At 38.6% G+C, this 19,017-nt stretch overlaps 1 protein-coding gene across 1 annotated transcript in view; it reads right to left on the bottom strand.

Moving 5' to 3' along the window:
* Positions 1–19,017, bottom strand: part of LMNB1 (lamin B1) — a 68,417-nt gene that overhangs the window by 30,195 nt on the left and 19,205 nt on the right. Inside the window, exon 2 of the mRNA XM_004384292.2 lies at positions 171–327. Within this exon, the coding sequence (XP_004384349.1) occupies positions 171–327 (157 nt within the window). The remainder of the gene's footprint in view (positions 1–170; positions 328–19,017) is intronic.

Genomic DNA, 19,017 nt, shown 5'->3' with positions numbered 1-19,017 from the left:
TTGTGGGGTTGTTAACCAATGTCATAAAACAATATGTGTACTACTGTTTCATGAGAAACTATTTGTTCTGTAAGCCTTCACCTGAAGTACAATGAACAAAAAAAACACAGCTTAAGAAAGATGAGGGAATTAACCTGCCAAACACAGCTCAAGAGCAGACTTTTCCTTACCTGGGCAATCTGATCCTTCAGATCTTCCAAATCTCCTTCTAAACTTTTCTTGTCACCAAGTGCAGTAGCCAGAGCCGCATCTTTAGAATTCAGCGCTGCTTCATATTCTCGAAGCTTGATCTGGGCTCCATTAAGATCAGATTCTTTCTTAGCATAACTGCAATACATGAGAAAAGCACAAGACATCAAATTATACCTCTGACGTAAGGCCTTCTCCCTCCCTGCGTAACGTGGAAACAAAAAAAGAGGCAATTCAAATAAAGGCTGTCATAACCTACTAAAATTAGTTTTAGGTGGATAACAACTTTCTCCTCTCATGTCTCTGGGTCAAAGAACTCCGTAAGGACCAATGTACCAGAATCCTGGCTGCCTCTGAGCGCAAACACGTCCTCTTTGTTCTATAGAAAGAGGCTTACATGCTTCACTGGGAGAATATTTTTGAAGAAATAGAAATTTATTATTTTTAAATACAATGCATATTATAAACCAAAATGTATAGGAGATGTAAATCAAGACATGAAATGAGATCAAGCAAGTGGGAATTAATAAGTTATTTCAAAAGTAATTATATAACTTGATAATACAGAATACAGAAACTCCCTTGATATTACGTAAGGACTCAAACTCACAAGCACCTTCCATTTCTTACAGGACTGATAAGAGATGATTTCATAGGGCCAAATAAGGCCCCGTCAAACATTCTGCAGAAAAACTAATTATTTCAGTTTATATTACTATGAGAGTTCTTTTTCTTCTAAATGTCACTTTTTATTAAATGGGGTTCCACATGATAAAATTAAAGCTCCTTTGGATATATACTGCCAAATAACTGCATTTTAAAGGACACTATTTCCTCATCCAAATAATTATGTTATTAATTAGTTATACAGGAAAAGCCTTAATAATATTAAAGACCTGTTCTTAATTAAAACTGCTACTGTAGAAGAGTACTTCTATTACTGATGTTTGAGAATGGGCTAAAAGAGGACATTTTAGTTAATAGAAATAGGAAAAAATAATCTTGCAATATTAAAATAAAATTAAGAAATAAACTGGCCAAATGATAAGCAAAAGTAATTTAAAGTGAAGTTTAATAGTATTAATTTCTTACTCATTTTGGTACTATAAAGCAACTAACTTTTGCCGTCGAGTCGACTCCAACTCATAGTGACCCTATAGGACAGAGTAGAACTGCTCCATAGGGTTTCCAAGGAGTGCCAGGTGGATTCATACTGCCGACCTTTTGGTTAGCAGCCGTGTTCTTAACCACTGTACCACCAGGGCTCCATAAAGCAACTATGTATGTAAAATCTCAGCAGTCATGCCACAGTAAGTCTTCTCTTAAATCTTGTATTTTTAAAAACCACAAGGTGGCAGTCTTTAACAGAAGACTGATTTGGGGGGTGGAGGATCAACTGTTAAAAAGAAAAATCTCATGCAGTCATATAATTTACAGCAAAATGCCTAGTTCATCCAAGTGCTGGGTCCTGAAGCTGGGAACTACACAGGTACAGAATCTAAACTTGTGAAGGAGTCATTATTTTATCCCACCGTATAAGTGACGGAAGGATCCCTGGTGGTGCAGTGGTTAAACACTTGGCTGGTATCTGAAAGGCTGGTGGTTCAAACCAGTTGCTTCACGGGAGAAAGATGTAGCAGTCTGCTTCCATAAAGATTACAGCCTTGGAAACCCTATAGGGCAGTTCTACTCTGTCCTATAGGCTTGCTATGAGTTGGGATCAACTCAACAGCAACGGGTTTATAAAAGTGATGAAGTCCTTGGGCGGTATAAACGGTTAACACACTCGGCTGCTAACTGAAAGGCTAGAGGTTTGAGTCAACCCAGAGGTGCCCTCGAAAAAAGGCCTGGCAATCTACTTCCAAACAATTAGTCACTGAAAACCCTATGGAGCACAGTTCTACTCTGACACATATGGGGTTGCCATGAGTCAGAGTCAATGCAAGGGCAACTGATTTTACATAAGTGACCAGGGCTGGGTTAGGATACATATAGTAATACATATGATTTTGAAAACAAAAACATATGTTATAGGATATTACACAATACACACCAAAGCTACTGACTCCCATATGGTGCCTCATGGCAGGAAAGTGAACCTATGCTTTCCAGGGACCAAAAAGGCACACCCAAAAATGATACTTCATAAAAAATCATGCCAATTTCATAGGTTACTGCATGTCTTAGTTATACACTGCTGCTATAACAGAAATACCAAAGAGTATGGCTTTAACAAACAGAAGTTTAGTCTCTCTCAGTTTAAGAGGCTATAACTCTGAATTCAGGGTGCCAGCTCTAGAGGAAGGATTTCTCTGATGGCTCCAGGGGAGTGGATGACTTTAACAAACAGAAATCTATTCTCTTACAGTTTAGGAGGCTCTAAATCCAAATTCCGGCTACCATCTCTAGAGGAAGGTTTTCTCTCTCTATTGGCTCTGGGGGAAGGTCCTTGTCATCAATCTTCCCCTGTTCTAGGAGCTTCTCAGCACAGGGACCCTGGGCCCAAAGGACATGCTCCACTCCTGGCTCTTCTTGCTTAGTAGTAATGAGGTCCCTCTCCTCTCTGCTCAGTTCTTTTATATCTCAAAAGAGCTTGACTCAAGATACAATCTAATCCTGTAGATTAAATCCTGCCTCATTAACATAACTGCCTCTAATCCTGCCTCATTTACAACACACAGGATAAGCACATCAGATCACAAAATGGTGGACAACCACACAATAATGGGAAACATGGCCTAGCCAAGTTGACACACATTTTGAGGGGACATAATTCAGTCTATAACACTGCATATTCTCTGTGTTTATTTTATTTCATTGTTTTAATGAGTAGTGATATATACACTTGGCTCAAAATTCAGAATATTATACTACCAAGTGAAAGATACTGTGTAACATCTTGTGGAGTATAGGATATCCAAGAGCCCAAAATCACTCTAAGGCAGTGCGCCTAAATAACTGGAAAATGGTGATTTCTTCAACAAAAATCCAGACCAGACTGTGTGTCACAAAAAGAGTGGTGGACTAAAGGGGATGAGTAGAATATACTATTTATTTGTCGCACTTTGATGGTGGTACCAGTTGAAATGACTACAGACAAGTCCCTGGGTTACAAATGTCCAACTTAGGACAAATTGTACTTGCCTTTAATGTTACATAAATTTGCCCTCACTTTGAAACAACTGAACCAATCCCTACTCACAAGTTCTTCATTACACCTTCACTTGCTACACGAGCAGCTTTTAAATCACTGAAAAGACTTCAAGCCTCTTCTTGCACTAAAGTAAGGCTAAGAAGCATATGCACCTATTCCGACTTACCTACAAATTTTTTTATTACGCTTTCAGTGAAAGTTTACAGCTCAAGTTAGTTTCTCATACAAAAATTTATACACACATTGTTATGTGACCCTAGTTGCTATCCCCATAATGTGACAGCACACTCCTCCTTTCCACTACGGATTTCCCGAGTCCATTCAACCAGCTCCTATCCCTTTCTGCCTTCTCATCTCACCTCTGGACAGGAACTGCCCATTTAGTCTCGTGTATCTACTTGAACTAAGCACACTCTTCACAAGTATTGTTTTATGTCTTACAGTCCAGTCTAATCTTTGTCTGAAGAGTTGGCTTCATAAATGGTTTTAGTTATTGGTTAACAGACAGGCCAGGGGCCATGTCTTCTGGGGCTCCTCTAGTCTCAGTCAGACCATTAAGTCTGGTCTTTTTACCAGAATTTGAGTTCTGCACTCCAGTTTTCTCCTGCTCCGTCAGAGACTCTCTGCTGTGTTCCCTCTCAGGGCAGTCACTGGTGGTAGCCCAGCACCATCTAGTTCTTCTGGTCTCAGGCTGAGGGAGTCTCTGGTTTATGTGGCCTTTTCTGTCTCTTGGGCTAATATTTTCCTTGTGTCTTTGGTGTTCTTCACTCTCCTTTGCTGCAGGTGGGTTTGGACAAATTGATGCATCTTAGATGGCTGCTCGCTAGCTTTTAAGACCCCAGACGCCACTTGCCAAAATGGGATGCAAAATATTTTCTTAATGAACTTTGTTATGCCAATTGACCTAGATGTCTGCTGAAACCATGGTCCCCAGACCCCTGCCCCTGCTACTCTGTCCGTTGAAATGTTTGGTCGTGTTCAGGAAACTCTTAGCTTTTGGTTTAGTCCAGTTGTGCTGACTTCCCCTATATTGTGTGTTGTCCTTCCCTTCGCCTAAGATAATTCTTGTCTACTGTCTAGTTAGTGAATTCCCCTCTCCCTCCCTCCTCACCCTAGTAGCCATCAAATTACGTTTTCTTCTGTGTGTAAACCTTTTCTTGAGTTCTTGCAACAGCGGTCTCATACAATATTTGTCCTTTTGCAACTGACTAATTTCACACAGTATAATGCCTTCCAGATTCATCCATGTTATGTTTCGTGGATTCATCGTTGCTTTTATAGTTGTGTAGTATTCCACTGTGTGAATATACCATAATTTGTTTATCCATTCATCCTTTGATGGGCACCTATGTTGTTTCCAACATTTTACTATTGCGAACAGTGCTGCAATGAACATGGGTGTGCACATGTCTGTTCATGTGAAGGCTCTTATTTCTCTAGGACATAATCCAAGGAGCAGGATAGCTGGATTGTATGGTACTTCTATTTCTAGCTTTTTAAGTAAGTGCCAAATTGATTTCCAAAGTGGTTGTACCATTTTACATTCCCACCAACAGTGTATAAGTGTTCCAGTCTCTCCACAACCTCTCCAACATTTATTATTGAGTTTTTTGGATTAATGCTAGTCTTGTTGGGGTGAGATGGTATCTCATTGTAGTTTTGATTTGCATTTTTCTAAATGGTTAACGGTCGTGAGCATTTCCTCATGTATCTGGTAGCCGCCTGAATGTCTTCTTTGGTGAAGTGTCTGTTCATACCCTTTGCCCATTTTTAATTGGGTTGTTTGTCTTTTTGTTGTTCAGGTTTTGCAGTTATCTTATAGATTTTAGAGATTAGATGCTGATCGGATTTGTTGTAGCCAAAAATTTTTTCCTAGTCTGTAGGTTGTCTTTCGACTCTTTTGGTGAAGCCTTTGTTAAGCATAAGTGTTTGATTTTTAGGCGCTCCCAGTTATCTAGCTTCTCTTCTGGTGTTTGTGCATTGTTATTCTGTTTATGCCATGTATTAAGGCTCCTAGTGTTGTCCCTATATTTTCTTCCATGATCTTTATCATTTTAGGTTTCATATTTAGGTCTTTGATCCATTTTGAGTTAGTTTTTGTGCATGGTGTGAGGTCCGGGTCTTGTTTCAGTTTTTTGCAGATGGATATCCAGTTATGCCAGCACCATTTGTTAAAGAGACTGTCTTTTCCTCATTTAACGGACTTTAGGCCTTTGTCAAAGATCAGCTGCTCACAGGTGGATGAATTTATGTCTGGATTCTCAATTCTGTTCCATTGGTCTACGTATCTGTTGTTGTACCAGTATTAAGCTGTTTTGACTGCCATGGCTGTATAATAGGTTGTAAAATCAGGTAGCGTGAGGCCTCCCACTTTGTTCTTCTTCAGTAATGCTTTACTTACCTGGGGCCTATTCCCTTTCCATATGAAGTTGGTGATTTGTTTCTCCATCTCATTAAAAAATGCTGTTGGAATTTGCATCAGGATTGCATTGTATCTGAAGATCGCTTTGGGTAGAACTGACCTTTTCATAATGTTGAATCTTCCTATCCACAAACAAGGTATGTTTTTTTCCACTTACATAGGTCTCTTTTGGTTTCTTGCATTAGTGTCTTGTAGTTTTCTTTACACAGTTCTTTTACGTCTCTGGTTAGATTTATTCCTAAGTATTTTTTCTTCTTGGGGGCTATTGAAAATGGTATTGATTCAGTAACTTCCTCTTCGAAGTTCTCTTTTTGGAGGAATCCAGCCGATCTTTGTATTTCTCTCGTATCCTGATACTATGCTGAAATCTTCTATTAGTTCCAGTAGTTTTCTTGTGGATTCTTTAGGGTTTTCTGTGTGGAAGATCATATTATCTGCAAATAGGGATACTTTTAATTCTTCCTCACCAATTCGGATGCCCTTTATTTCTTTTTCTAGCCTAATTGCTCTGGCTAGGACCTCCAGCACAATGTTAAATAAGAGTGGTGATAAAAGGCATCCTTTTCTGGTTCCCGTTCTCAAGAGGAATGCTTTGAGACTCTCTCCATTTAGGATGATGTTGGCTGCTGGCTTTGTAAAAATGCTCTTTATTATGTTTAGGAATTTCCCTTCTACTTGTATTTTTCTGAGAGTTTGTATCATGCAAACGGGTGTTGGACTTTGTCAAAATACCTTTTCTGCATCAATTAATCAGATCATGGGGTTCTTGTCTTTTATTTATGTGATGGATTACATTGATTGTTTTTCTAATGTTGAACCATCCCTGCATACCTGGTATGAATTCCACTTGGTCAAGGTGAATTATTTTTTTGGTATGTTGTTGAATTCTATTGGCTAGAATTTTGTTAAGGATTTTTGTGTCTATGTTCATCAAGGATATTCATCTGTAACTTTCTTTTTTTGTGGTGTCTTTACTTAGTTTTGGTATCAGGGTTATGCTGGCTTCATGGAATGAGTTTGGGAGTATTCCATCCTTTTCTATGCTCTGAAAAACCTTTAGCAGCAGTAGTGTTAACTCTTCTCTGAAAGTTTGGTAGAATTCTCCAGTGAAGCCATCAGGGCCAGGTTTTTTTTTGGTTGGGTACAAATTCTTAAAGACATAGTTAGGTACAAGGATCTTGTTCATAAATCAGGGACTGCCTGTACACAATTTTATAGGGGCTTTAAGTTCAGTCACGATAAATGCTGCTACTGTCTGTTTGATGCCAAGTTCTTGGTCACTTATAACACTCTTACTCTATGAAAATATGAATTGCTTCATTACAGATTCTTTCTTAGAGCTGTAAAGCATTTTACATTACTTAACAAATTAACCATATAGACGATTAGAAGCTGGAAATATGCATAAAATTGAGAAAAGCTATTTGCATTTGCCAAGGCTCAAGAGGAATAAGCAGTAACAATCAAACCCTTATTTCTGTATTTTTAAACATTTACTTGGCTTTTTTCTCTTTCCACAGAGAAGTATATAAAAAGGCTCATAATCTTCCTTACCAGAGAATCCTTGTTGATAGCTTTTAAAAACACATGTCCATGGTTACAAATTCTAATAATCCAAAAAGTGAAAAATGAAAAACAAAAGACCCTCTCCAAAAGTAATTAATAGTAATCACTTCTTAGGCTTCCTTCTAGAAAAAAAAAAAACATGCATTCACCAATACAAATACATTCATGTGTACGCAGAGACACTTTCTAAAAGGATACACAAGAACAGATAAGAGTGGTTCCCACCAAGGACCAGAGGACCAGTCTAATCTGTGTTTCTATCTTGAGTAACTACCCCAACCACAACTCCTGAAAAAGATTTGCTTATAACTGGGTTGAACCAGAGGTGAATATCTGGCTCCAGAGAAGCCAACTGACTGTTTGACCAGTAAGCAATAAGATTTCCTCTCACTCAGAATCTGAACTATTGAAATCAACTGTAATCAGATGGCAGTAGGAATTGAAAGTACTTGTGAGAAGGCGTACCATTATGAATAAAAACCAAAATAAGAAGATAACCCAATGAAAGACCACATGATCCTCAAAGAGTTGCTGGCTTAACATTGTATCATTTAAAATACAAATTTTCCTGCATAAAATCGTTCAACAGTTTCACATTGCCTATAATAGTGCTTTTTAAAAGCATATTTTGTTTTGCGTGTGTGTGTTTACTTAAAAGCTAAACAAACAAACAAAAAACCCAAACCTGATGCTGTCAAGTTGATTCTGACTCACAGTGACCCTACAGGAGAGAGAACCACCCCACAGGGTTTCCAAGGAGCAGCTGGTGGATTCGAACTGATGACCTTTTGGTTAGCAGCTGAGCTCTTAACCACTACACCACCAGGGCTCCAAAAAGCTAAGGAGATAAGTATTTCAAACAGGTATGGTGGACCTGCTATGATCAAAGAGAAAGTACAGGGTTCAGAGCCCCATCAGCCCATGGAGCAGCCAGTCCCTATCTCAATAATCCTAGGTTTCTGCAAAACAGAGTCTGAAAACTTCTGACCATCAAAAAATGCCCAATGGTCTCAGGGAACATCTAGCTCAATCGGCATGACACAGCTTATAAAGACAATGCTCTACATTCTACCTTGGTGAGTAGTGTCTGGGGTCTTAAAAGCCTGTGAGCGGCCATCTAAGATACTCCACTGGTCTCATCCCTTCAGGAGCAAGGGAGAATGAAGAGAACAGGATATAAGGAAAAGATTAGTCTGAAGGACTAACTGTCCAAAGCTACGAAGGCCTCCACCGGACTGAGTCCAGTACAGCTAGATGGTGCCCAGCTACCACCACTGACTGCTCTGACCAGGATCACAACAGAGGGTTGTGGACAGAGCTGGAGAAGGATGTAGAGCATAATTCTAACTCACAAAAAAAAGACCAGATTTACCAGCCTAAAGGAGACTGGAGAAACCTCGAGAGTACGGCCCTCAGACACCCTTTTAGCTCAGTGAAGCTACCTCCGAGGTTAACTGTTCAGCCTGGGAGTGGACAGCCCCGTAAAACCAAATGAGACTAACGAGGTACAGGAGTCCAGTGACAAGGGCCAGAAGGCAGAAGGGGACAAGGAAGCCAGTGACAGGGAACCCAAGGTTGAGTAAGGATATTGCTGATGTGTTGTGAGATTGTTAACCATTGTCATAGGGCAACATTTGTAGTAACTGTTAAATGAGAAACTATTTGGTTCTGTAAGCCTTCATCTTAAGTGAGAATAGCAGCACAATTGGAAGAGCATAGTCAACGTCACTGAACTGTGCATGTAGAAATTTTTGAAATGGTGTATCTTTGGCTATGTGTATTTTCACCAAAAAAAAAGGTTGAGAAGTTAGAGGGTTGCTATGTTGTGGGGTTGTTAACCAATGTCATAAAACAACATGTGTACTACTGTTTCATGAGAAACCATTCTGTAAGCCTTCACCTGAAATACAATAAAAAAAAAAAAAAATGCCCAAACTCCTGGGCATAGTACCGAGAATGCCCTTCAGGATCTGAGTCCTGACCATCTAATTCCCAACTCCATCTAACTCTTAACTCTAATGCCATCATTCAAAACTAAGCTCAAATGGCAGACCTCCTCTCTGAAGCCTTCCTACTCTACCTCTCCTAGCAGAGTAAGTCAATCACCACTCTTGGGTTCCAAACCACTTTGTGCACAGTTTTTCTACAGTGCATAAGGGCTTATTTTTAAGATTTAAGATTCTAGGTCTGTCTCCTAGATTGAACTGCGAGCAAAATTAGCTTACCTTCATATCCTCAGTGCCTGCCAATGTCTGGTACAGGGTAAATGCTCAATGAAACTTTTGTGTTAAATGAGAGAAGGAAACCATAGCAGACAAACGCAAAGTTTAGAGTAGTATAGTATAACAATCCATCAGAAGGCACTTACGTATTGAGCCTCTGAGTGCAGATGACCAAGTCTATTTTGAGACCCAAACAGCCCACCTAGATCTGTCCTACAGTGTTAGACACAATCCAAAAGGCAGCCGGCATTGAGAACTAGGCACTGAGGAGGATTCAAGTACCGGCCACTGTCCTTGGTGCAAAGTAATTTACAGCCTCTTCTCACTGAAGGCTGTGAACACACATTTGGTTGTTCTAATCCAAACAAATGTACATTAACATTTATACACACACTTATACACGGGTACACTGGAGAGCTTGGACACAGGAAGGGGGGGCAGTCAGTCCAGGTCCTAAATTTGAGACCTTGGCAATTAATTTAATCCAGCAAACATTGCTGAGTTCCTACTATGTACTACCAGGCACAGAAAAATAAAGAAATAGGACAGGGTCCCAGCTGAGTGCTTTATATATTTATGTTTTTGTTTTCCTTCCTTTCTTCTGAATCCCTAGTATATTCCTCCTGTTTGGGATCAGACTCTAGCCCCTGTCACCATACTTATCTGCGTAGCTGTCTGAATGGCACAAAGGCTTATTTTGCAGATGCTAAAATGATGGAAAGGGGCTTGTGGAGGTTGTCTGTAGTGTGAGCTTAGCACAGAGAGTTCTTGCAGCTGTCCGTACATCCTAAACGCTCTGGCTACAGAAACAAAATGTTCTATGTTCACACACTTCTTCTCTTCACCCTTTAGTCCACAACATTAACAATGAAAAAGTGCTTCATAAAGCAGCTAATAAAGTGAGGAGAGGTGAATACTAACTATATACCTTGCACATACTTTTATTACACTGATCATACAAATCCACGTTTGTGGATGTGCTTAGCTAGCTCAAGAGACTGAGAACTCTTTGAGGACAAGATCCGTGACTTACTGTTCCTATATCTTTTGCATCAACAATGCGTAGCTAATGACTTTTTAAAAAATTATTCTATGTAAAATTGCATGTCTTTTCCCAGAAGAAAAAAAGAACTGTGACACTTCTACAATCTCTAAAATTTACATTCCTACATGTCTTCCCTATCCCCCTGCCAATTTCCTAGCCTGCATGAATCATGGAAAATAATTCTTAAGACTACATCCAAGTCTTGATCTGACAAGAAGCCATGAAGCAATGAGTCTTATATGCTACACATGAGCTGCCAATACCAAGGACACACAGGGGCCACGCAGTAAATTAACATCTTGAACGTAATCTTGCCACAGATTTCTAACTGTATTATTATTTTTCGCTCATTAAATATGGTGTGGGAAGGGTCTAATTATCAGCACATGGGTAACATGCAGAACCCACGGAGCTGACGCCTTAAAACATGCACATGTGAATCTGCTGCAGCTATCACCTAAGCAGAGTGATGTCTGACAATGCCACAACAAAGAGCAATTTAGACAGGAATCCGGAGTCACCAGAATCTATCACTAAGGTATCAGTGTACGTTTTTCTCTGACTGTATTTCCTAACTGGATTTGTTCAGTGTTACTGACCTGCCTGCTTAACTATTCCTACCTCAAGATAAGGAGACCTTCCTGTTTTTATTTAAATTCAACGTATGAATCTATGCTAGAAATATGCATGTTGTTGCTAGTTGCTGTCAAGTCGATTCTGACTCCTGGTGACCCCATGTGTGCAGAGTAGAATTGCTCCACAGGGTTTTTCAAGGCCTCTGGGTGGGTCTGAAACACCATCAACCTTTCAGACAGTAGTCAAGTGCCTAACCATTTGCGCCACCCAGGGATTCCAGAAATATGCACACTGCGGTACACTTACTTTAGATGTTTCACAGAAGGATCAAAACTTTAACTGCAGCTGGGGAAAAAAGTAGGTTTATAAAATGCAGTTGACAGTTTATCCTAATTATCCTCCCTTAATAAACAAAGTAACCTTTCATCTCAAGCAAGCTTGAATTTCACCAGTTGTATCAAATGACCAGGTCTAATCAAATATACCGGCACTAAAAAAGTGACAAGCTGGGAAGCATACATTTACCTTCCTGTTAACATTCTCTAGTAGTGGCTGAAGAGCAACACTGATATACTATGGTGGCACCTTCCCAACAGAACCTAGTACCATTAACTGACTAGGGCACATCCCACCCTCTGAGGCCCACAGGGCAGACTAACCTAGAAGCAACTGGCTACTCACCACTTTCTAAATCATTTCTGAGCACCTCCTACCACCAGCAATATCAGAGTACTACACTGCTTTGATCATCTTGGTTTTTCAACCTGTCACCTGTCTGGCTTCTTTTAGGATCATCACTTCAAACTGGGTTTTTAAAATGAACTACTTGGCTCTGGAACGTGGTGTCTGCCTGGACTTTCCTCTGTCTCTGAAACACCCTTTCTGTTTGAATGGCTTCAGTGTCCCACTCCTTGATTGTCCTTCACTGGGCTAGGGGTACTCCACTTCAGACTAGTCCTACTAATATAAGGAAGTGGAAATTAGAAAATGAACTCAATTACAGAGTCGCTGGAAAAAAATGCTCATTGAAGCTCTTGGGGTAAACACAGCCCGACCAGATAACAACTTAACTGTAAAGCTCATTTTAAATACAGTCATCCAAATATATAACACACAGAAAATCATTCAGGGCCTAGTAAACATACCATAACAAAAACTACTTGAAAACAAGTCAGTGAGTATACAGTACCTGTAAATGCTTGAAAAGTTAGATTGACCACTTAAACGGAATAATTAGTGTGAAACAGAAATCAATGAGGGACAAATACTCAGAACATAATCTAAGACTCATTACAAAATAGTTTTAATTAGTTAGGTATTGGTAAATATTGCCCTTTTACTAACACTTTCTTCGTCAGTTTGTGTCACACCTAAGACAAATGCTGAATGAACTTTCTAGTTTGGCCAGTAGCACAACCACAAACAGCTTTTCTAAATCACCCACAGCGTATCTGTGAGCAAAGAATCTAACGTGTTCACTTTCAGGACAGGATCTATATACACGCTCGGGTTTAGTCTCCTTCTTTTACAAGTGCTGTAATTTTCACTTTTTTCTCAAGTAGTTCGTCCTTGATTTTCATAGACAGAAATATAGGCAAAACGCGTAAGACATTAAAAACGAACAGGTCTAAATTACAGATGATCTTTTAACTGGTAGAATAACTACATACCCCGCAAAAGGTATATAAAGCTAGTTTTCAGTTATTAAATGTCACAATTTCCATGAAATTTACCAAAGATTTTTATTATTCTGCACAAGAGTTGACAAGCGCAAGAATTTGTGTTCAATAAATGCTTGCTAAATGAATAAAATCTGTCAGAGATATTTGCTCTTATGGAAAAACTTATCCAACATATACTGATATATCTAAGAATACAGACAGACTTTTAAAAGTTACACATTTGAAAAAAATACACTAAACAAGAAAAAAATACTCAAGTTTCTAGAGATAAAAAATAGAAATACTTTTATCTGGATGTAAAAAAAAATTACTGCCTTAATATATCAGATAATAGCTTCATGAAACAGAAAACAGACCACTCTCAAGTCACTCAGTTTCAATTCCATTCATAATACTCATTAGCAAAATACTATACAACTCTCCAAGGAGCCCTGGCGGTGCAACGGTTAAGAGATCAGCTGCTAACTGAAAGGTCGGTGGTTTGAGCCCCTCAGCTGCTCCGCAGGAGAAAAGACATCGTGATCTGCTCCCATAAAGATTTTCGCCTAGAAAACCCTATGGGGCAGTTCTACTCTGTCGCACGGGGTCGCTATCAATCAGAATCAAGTCAACGACACACAGCAACAGCAGCATGCAACTCTCTGATTGCTTAAGTCACTACCTAGCATTTCTGAGACACTATTATAGATTTTCAGGTTCATAAAGAAGAAGACACTCAACAGACACACAGATTGATAATTTTCTCTAATGTGCATAACTGTAACCTCCTAGACACAGAAACGAGACTACCAAAAAAGACGAAAGGAAAGCAAAGAACTCCAAGCCAATGACACCCTTCCTCTGCCTGTGTCCAGCTACATTTCTTAACTTAGCACCCATCACTAACATTCCACTTGAGGACCACCTTTATTTAGAAAAACAAATAAATTACAGGGGATGGAAGGGGAAAGTCTTTTAGTTCTCAACTGTAATCAGATAACATACAGAAACCATTCTATATAAAATTGTTATTTCAAATCATATGTGCCATATCTGCAAACCAAGCATTTTTAAATTTCTCAAAACAGAGCCACTTCACATGGAGAGTCAGGCCAATTAGGCTCAGCTGTTTGAGCTCTGGTCACGTTTTAAAACACCCTAAGGTTCTTCTGAACAGCTGTCTGGTGGCAGCTGAACACCACTCAACACTAATGCAGTTATTCAAGTGACTATCAAATAATTAAACCAGTTTCTGGGTCGCTCTTCAAACCAGAGTTCAGAATCAACATGCCCTTTATTATCTAGCCAAGATCCAGACTTACAAAGGAAAAATAACGTTTATTTTGAATTTAAAGTAGAGATTATTAGTATGTCCAAACAAAAATTTCCTATCCTCAAACTAATCATATTTCATATTAACAGACTCAAACTGCATATTAAATATGTGTTTGCTCCAACATTCATTCATCAGTTTCAATACTGTCTTCAAGTTATCTTCCACTCCAAAGGGAAAAAAGATGAGATTCACAATATTCCTGCTGAGGGAAATTAATGAACTTTCCTGCAAATAAAATAAATGTAACTTAATACATAAGAACTCCAAAAAGTTGTGCAATCACAATTTCCATTAACAAAGGTTTCCTTTGGCATATGGAAAAACAATAAGATACTTTTGCACAGACTTAAAAACTGCAAAAGATAACTCTGGCAGCAATAAAATTCTGTTACTAACTTTAATTTATGATTATGTGGTTTTTGTTTTCATTTTGTTAATACATTACTTTGATTTTTTTGTTATATTGAACCAATTTTGCATTCTTAGGATAAATCCTACTTGGTGAGGGTGTATAATCCTTTTTATATGTTGCTGGATTTGGTTTGCCAGTATTTTGCTGAGGATTTTTGCATCTATATTCAAAAAGAATACTGGTCTGTGAAGCTTTCCTGAAACAGTATTCCAATGTCTCTTCTTCAATTTCCTGGGTTTCATGAGGCAGTTGTTTCTATAACTACAGCAGTGACATCTTCATGGTGCTAGACTGTAGCAACAGACTGTTTTCTTAAATTCAGGGGCATAAAAGCTACCGCAGAGGGTCAGTTCTACAGTATTTGGGCATCTTTCCTGCTTCTCCAGCCCTTCTAATAGTTTTTTTCTAAGCATCTGCATCCCACAATGATTTGCTTTCTGCTTAATATACCTAGTGTTTTCTCTTTTCTACACAGATTGACATAAAGACTTAAACAGAAGAAGAAATTAACTTGGAGCAAACAGAAAAAGAATTCTGAAAAGATAAATTACTGTATCTATGAAATTTAAATAAGAACAGATGCTATAAAGAGATATAAAAAGAATAGAAAGAAGCTATTAGAAATTAAAAATACGGTAGAAATTGGAAAGTATATTACTATGTGCTTGTAATTAATTTCTATCAGGTGTTATTAAGAGTATTATTTTTATACATTAATCATGGCCATGTTAAGTTTTGCAGATAGGTTTTTACTTTGCTGATTTGCTGAAAACATTTGACCAAAATATCTCAACAAATGACAGACTATATTGGACTTGTGAAAAAGACTGTGACTAGACTGAATCAAGATTTACAGAACTCCTATGCAGAAGCTGATAGGTTCACAGATTGCAGCTGATGCAGAATCATGTGGAATACAAATTAACTACATAAGACTGAGTAAACTAAAGGATTACTATGGGTTTTATGTGGGAATATTGCTGACGTTTTAAGGTCCTACTTTCTGGATACAAGGGATCATTTTCCTCTTTTCTCCTAAATTACCTAACTACTGGGTTTAGATATTGTAACTCTCAAATTAGAAGTTTCTGTAGGTAAACTTAGCAAAGTTGTAACTATCATAACCAGATAAGTGTCTGAAGTTTGAGCTATGATTTCACAAAATAGAACAGCATTAAATTTCCTATTAGTTCTCTCAAGAAACAGTTTGTGCCTTAATAGATAAATGTTGCTGTGTTTATATTAATACACAGTCTGAGGTTTTGCAGAATACAGTTGCTGCTGAGGCACATGAAAAGCAGCTACTGATGCTGCTTATGTATAGAGAAAACACGTCATGAAATTTGTTTCCTTGGTTCAAAGACCTTAAGGTCATGGTTTCATTGGTTATTTCAGACAACTGGCCTAACACTATTGTTAGTGTTTCTATTCTACCTCCTAGCTCGCTGTATGGTGCCTGGGATATTAAAAAACAGATGGTGTCCAACTACCATTTATTGAACATTTTTGATTAAAGATTATGATCCAAAGGAAGGAATGATGAAAGAGTTGTAATTCTCCTGTACTGCCTTTTGGGTGTCCTTTTGAACCTTGAGCTTTGAGGAAAAAACTGGTTCCTGAAGCCACTTTGAGTCAAATAGTCCAGATAAACTAGTAAGACCCTTTTGCTCTGGGCATTGTGCCCTTTTTTTTTGAAGAGTTCAGTCTGTTTTGTGAAACTTGACTCCAAAGATCAGACTGAGAGTTATGTTTAGGGTAAATCAATAATTAGTTTAACTAGTCTTCAAGACAGTATCGTACGAAATGCCTGTCTAATGTCTGTTATCAAACTATCGCCCTCTTACGACGCAGAAATTTATGCATCTTAAAGAAACCATGTTCTTAGAGGAGATCAACCTCATGGCTCACACTCCATTCTGTCTTAGACTCCACTTCTGCTTCTGAGAAAGTGACCCATGACTGTTAATAGGTAAGCCAAGGAGGGGCAGCTTGCCCTTGGGAAGAACACTTAGTATGTTTTAAACAGACTAACTGAAGAACTGCAACAGGAGAGGTCCATCCTGTATTATCTTGCTAATCATGAACTCCCTAATGGAAACTTGTTTGTCACATGTAGATTTTTCTATACCTTCTGTTTCCTTTAGACAAACTTTGTGGTATCCTTATGGATATAGGTTTTTGTGTGGTAGATCCAACTATACTAGTTTAGATGATCTCTTTCCAACTGACAGTAAATTTACGTGGCAATCTCGTTTAGACTCTGAATGCATGGGCAATGCACTTTGGGAACTTTAGGATTACCTTTAGATATTCGTTGTAATAATGCTAGTAAATATTGGAAAGGTACTGGTAAAACTGTTACACATTGTAAAAGGAGAGTCAGAAGAAAATCCATTGGTCCAACATTCAGGGTGGGGTTGGTAGCTTTAATTCCTACTTATGGTATAGTTGAATTGAAGGAATCTTTAAAAAATTTATCAATCACTATGGGACAAACGGAAACCCTGGTGGCATAATGGTTAAGAGCTACAGCTGCTAACCAAAAGGTTGGCAGTTCAAATCCACCAGGTGCTCCTTGGAAACTCTATGGGGCAGTTCTACTCTGTCCTATAGTGTCGCTACGTGTCGGAATTGACTTGAGAGCAATGGGTTTGGTTTTTGGTTTTACAGGACAAACAGCCGACAAAGTCACTAATGGAATGGAAACCCAACAGCAATCTCTGACATCATTAAGCCAAGGTGACATTAGATAATAGAATAGTCTTAGATTTTTTATTAGTCCAAGAAAGTAGTCTGTGCTGTAGAATTAGATAGCAAGCTAGTTGGTTACACACTGTAACACCCTTACAAACATCAGATTTATTTGGTCGGTTACCATTAGGAATAAGTACATGGGCTACATGGCTACTACAAGGAACAGTAATATTCTTAGTCTACATCCTAGTAGTATTTGGCATAATAAAAATTTACCTTTTATTGTCTTACACACCTAAAAGGCAAAAGAAAGCCTCGGGCTAAAATGTTGATGTACACTGAGTCTGCTCATTTCGACAACACGATTAATGAGAACGTCGCTCTTACTTAAGATCCTAGTGAAGAACCAGATGGTATCTGGTGGAAAACCAGCACCGTGAGTTTAAACAACCTCTGCAATGGCTGACATCTAGGGGCTCAACTAAGTGCAAGTATTGATCATCAATGTGTTATCTCCAATCTCCAATCAAAAGGAGGGAATGATTTAGGAGATAATATTAGAGCCATTATACCCAGTCCTAAAATGTGACCTAGCTGGAGCTGGACTCACAAGGCCACATCAACTGGGCCCTGAGATATAAAGACAATAGCTAGGACAATCTTGGAAAATATCTTTCAGGGAATCTTTCAGGTAAACCAATGAGAACACAGAAAACTTTCCACTCTTACTGTTTTTTACTAGCATTTAGTGAATAGAAAATTTGTTGGATCAATGAAGACTCTCCCGACTGTCGTTACTGAAACCTGTACCAATGACTGTTAAGAAAGACAATTAAAAATGTAGAATCACAGTTTCTAGCCAATCTGTGAAAAGGTAAAGCTGTCAATGGTTTTGCCCATTTGTAATGTTAACATATACTGATGACTCTGTAACGTTCCTCAGACTTGAACAGACATGGCTCTAGCAGCATGCTTGTCTGTTTTCTCATTCTTGCCTATTCTGTAGTACTCTCTAGACTCGGGCAGACATAGGTACAGCTGCATGCTTGTCCATTTTCCCACTTTTGCTTATTCTGTAATATTTCCTTGGACCTGAGCCGACATGGCTCTGGCAGCATGCTTGTCTGTTTCCACTTTTGCCATTTTGAATATATGTCAAATAAAACTTTTTTTTTTTTTGCTTAAAAAAAAAGAAATTGGAAAGTATAATGGGGAACATCTACTAGAGGGAAAAAAAAAGATTAAAAAACTAAAAGATCAAGTTAAGAGGTCCAACATTTGAATAATAGATGTTTCAGAAAATAAGGACAGAAAAAAAGAATAGAAAACCATCAATAAAATAATTCAAGAAAATTTCCAAGAACTGAAGGGCATGAATTTCCAGACCAAAAAAAAAAAACACCAAATGACCATTAAACCAAAACCAAACCCATTGCTGTTGAGTCGATTCTGACTCATAGCAACCCTATAAGACAGAGTAGAACCGCCTACAGTGTTTTCAAGGCTGTAAATCTTTACGGAAGCAGATCATCAGATCTTTCTCCTATGGAGCAGCTGGTGTGTTCAAATCGCTGACGTTTCACTTAGCAGCCTAGCACTTAACCACTGTGCCAGCAAACCAAACCCACTGCTGTTGAGTTGAACTGTCCCATAGAGTTTCTAAGACTGTAATCTTTACAGAAGCAGATTGCCACATCTTTCTCTCGGGGAGCAGCTGGTGGGTCTGAACCGCCAACCTAT

Source organism: Trichechus manatus, unplaced genomic scaffold, assembly GCF_000243295.1.
Source record: "Trichechus manatus latirostris isolate Lorelei unplaced genomic scaffold, TriManLat1.0 scaffold00121, whole genome shotgun sequence".
NCBI classification, from domain to species: Eukaryota; Metazoa; Chordata; class Mammalia; order Sirenia; family Trichechidae; genus Trichechus; species Trichechus manatus.
The sequence above is the reverse complement of the archived record's forward strand: the minus strand, read 5'-3'. Positions and strand labels throughout refer to the sequence as shown.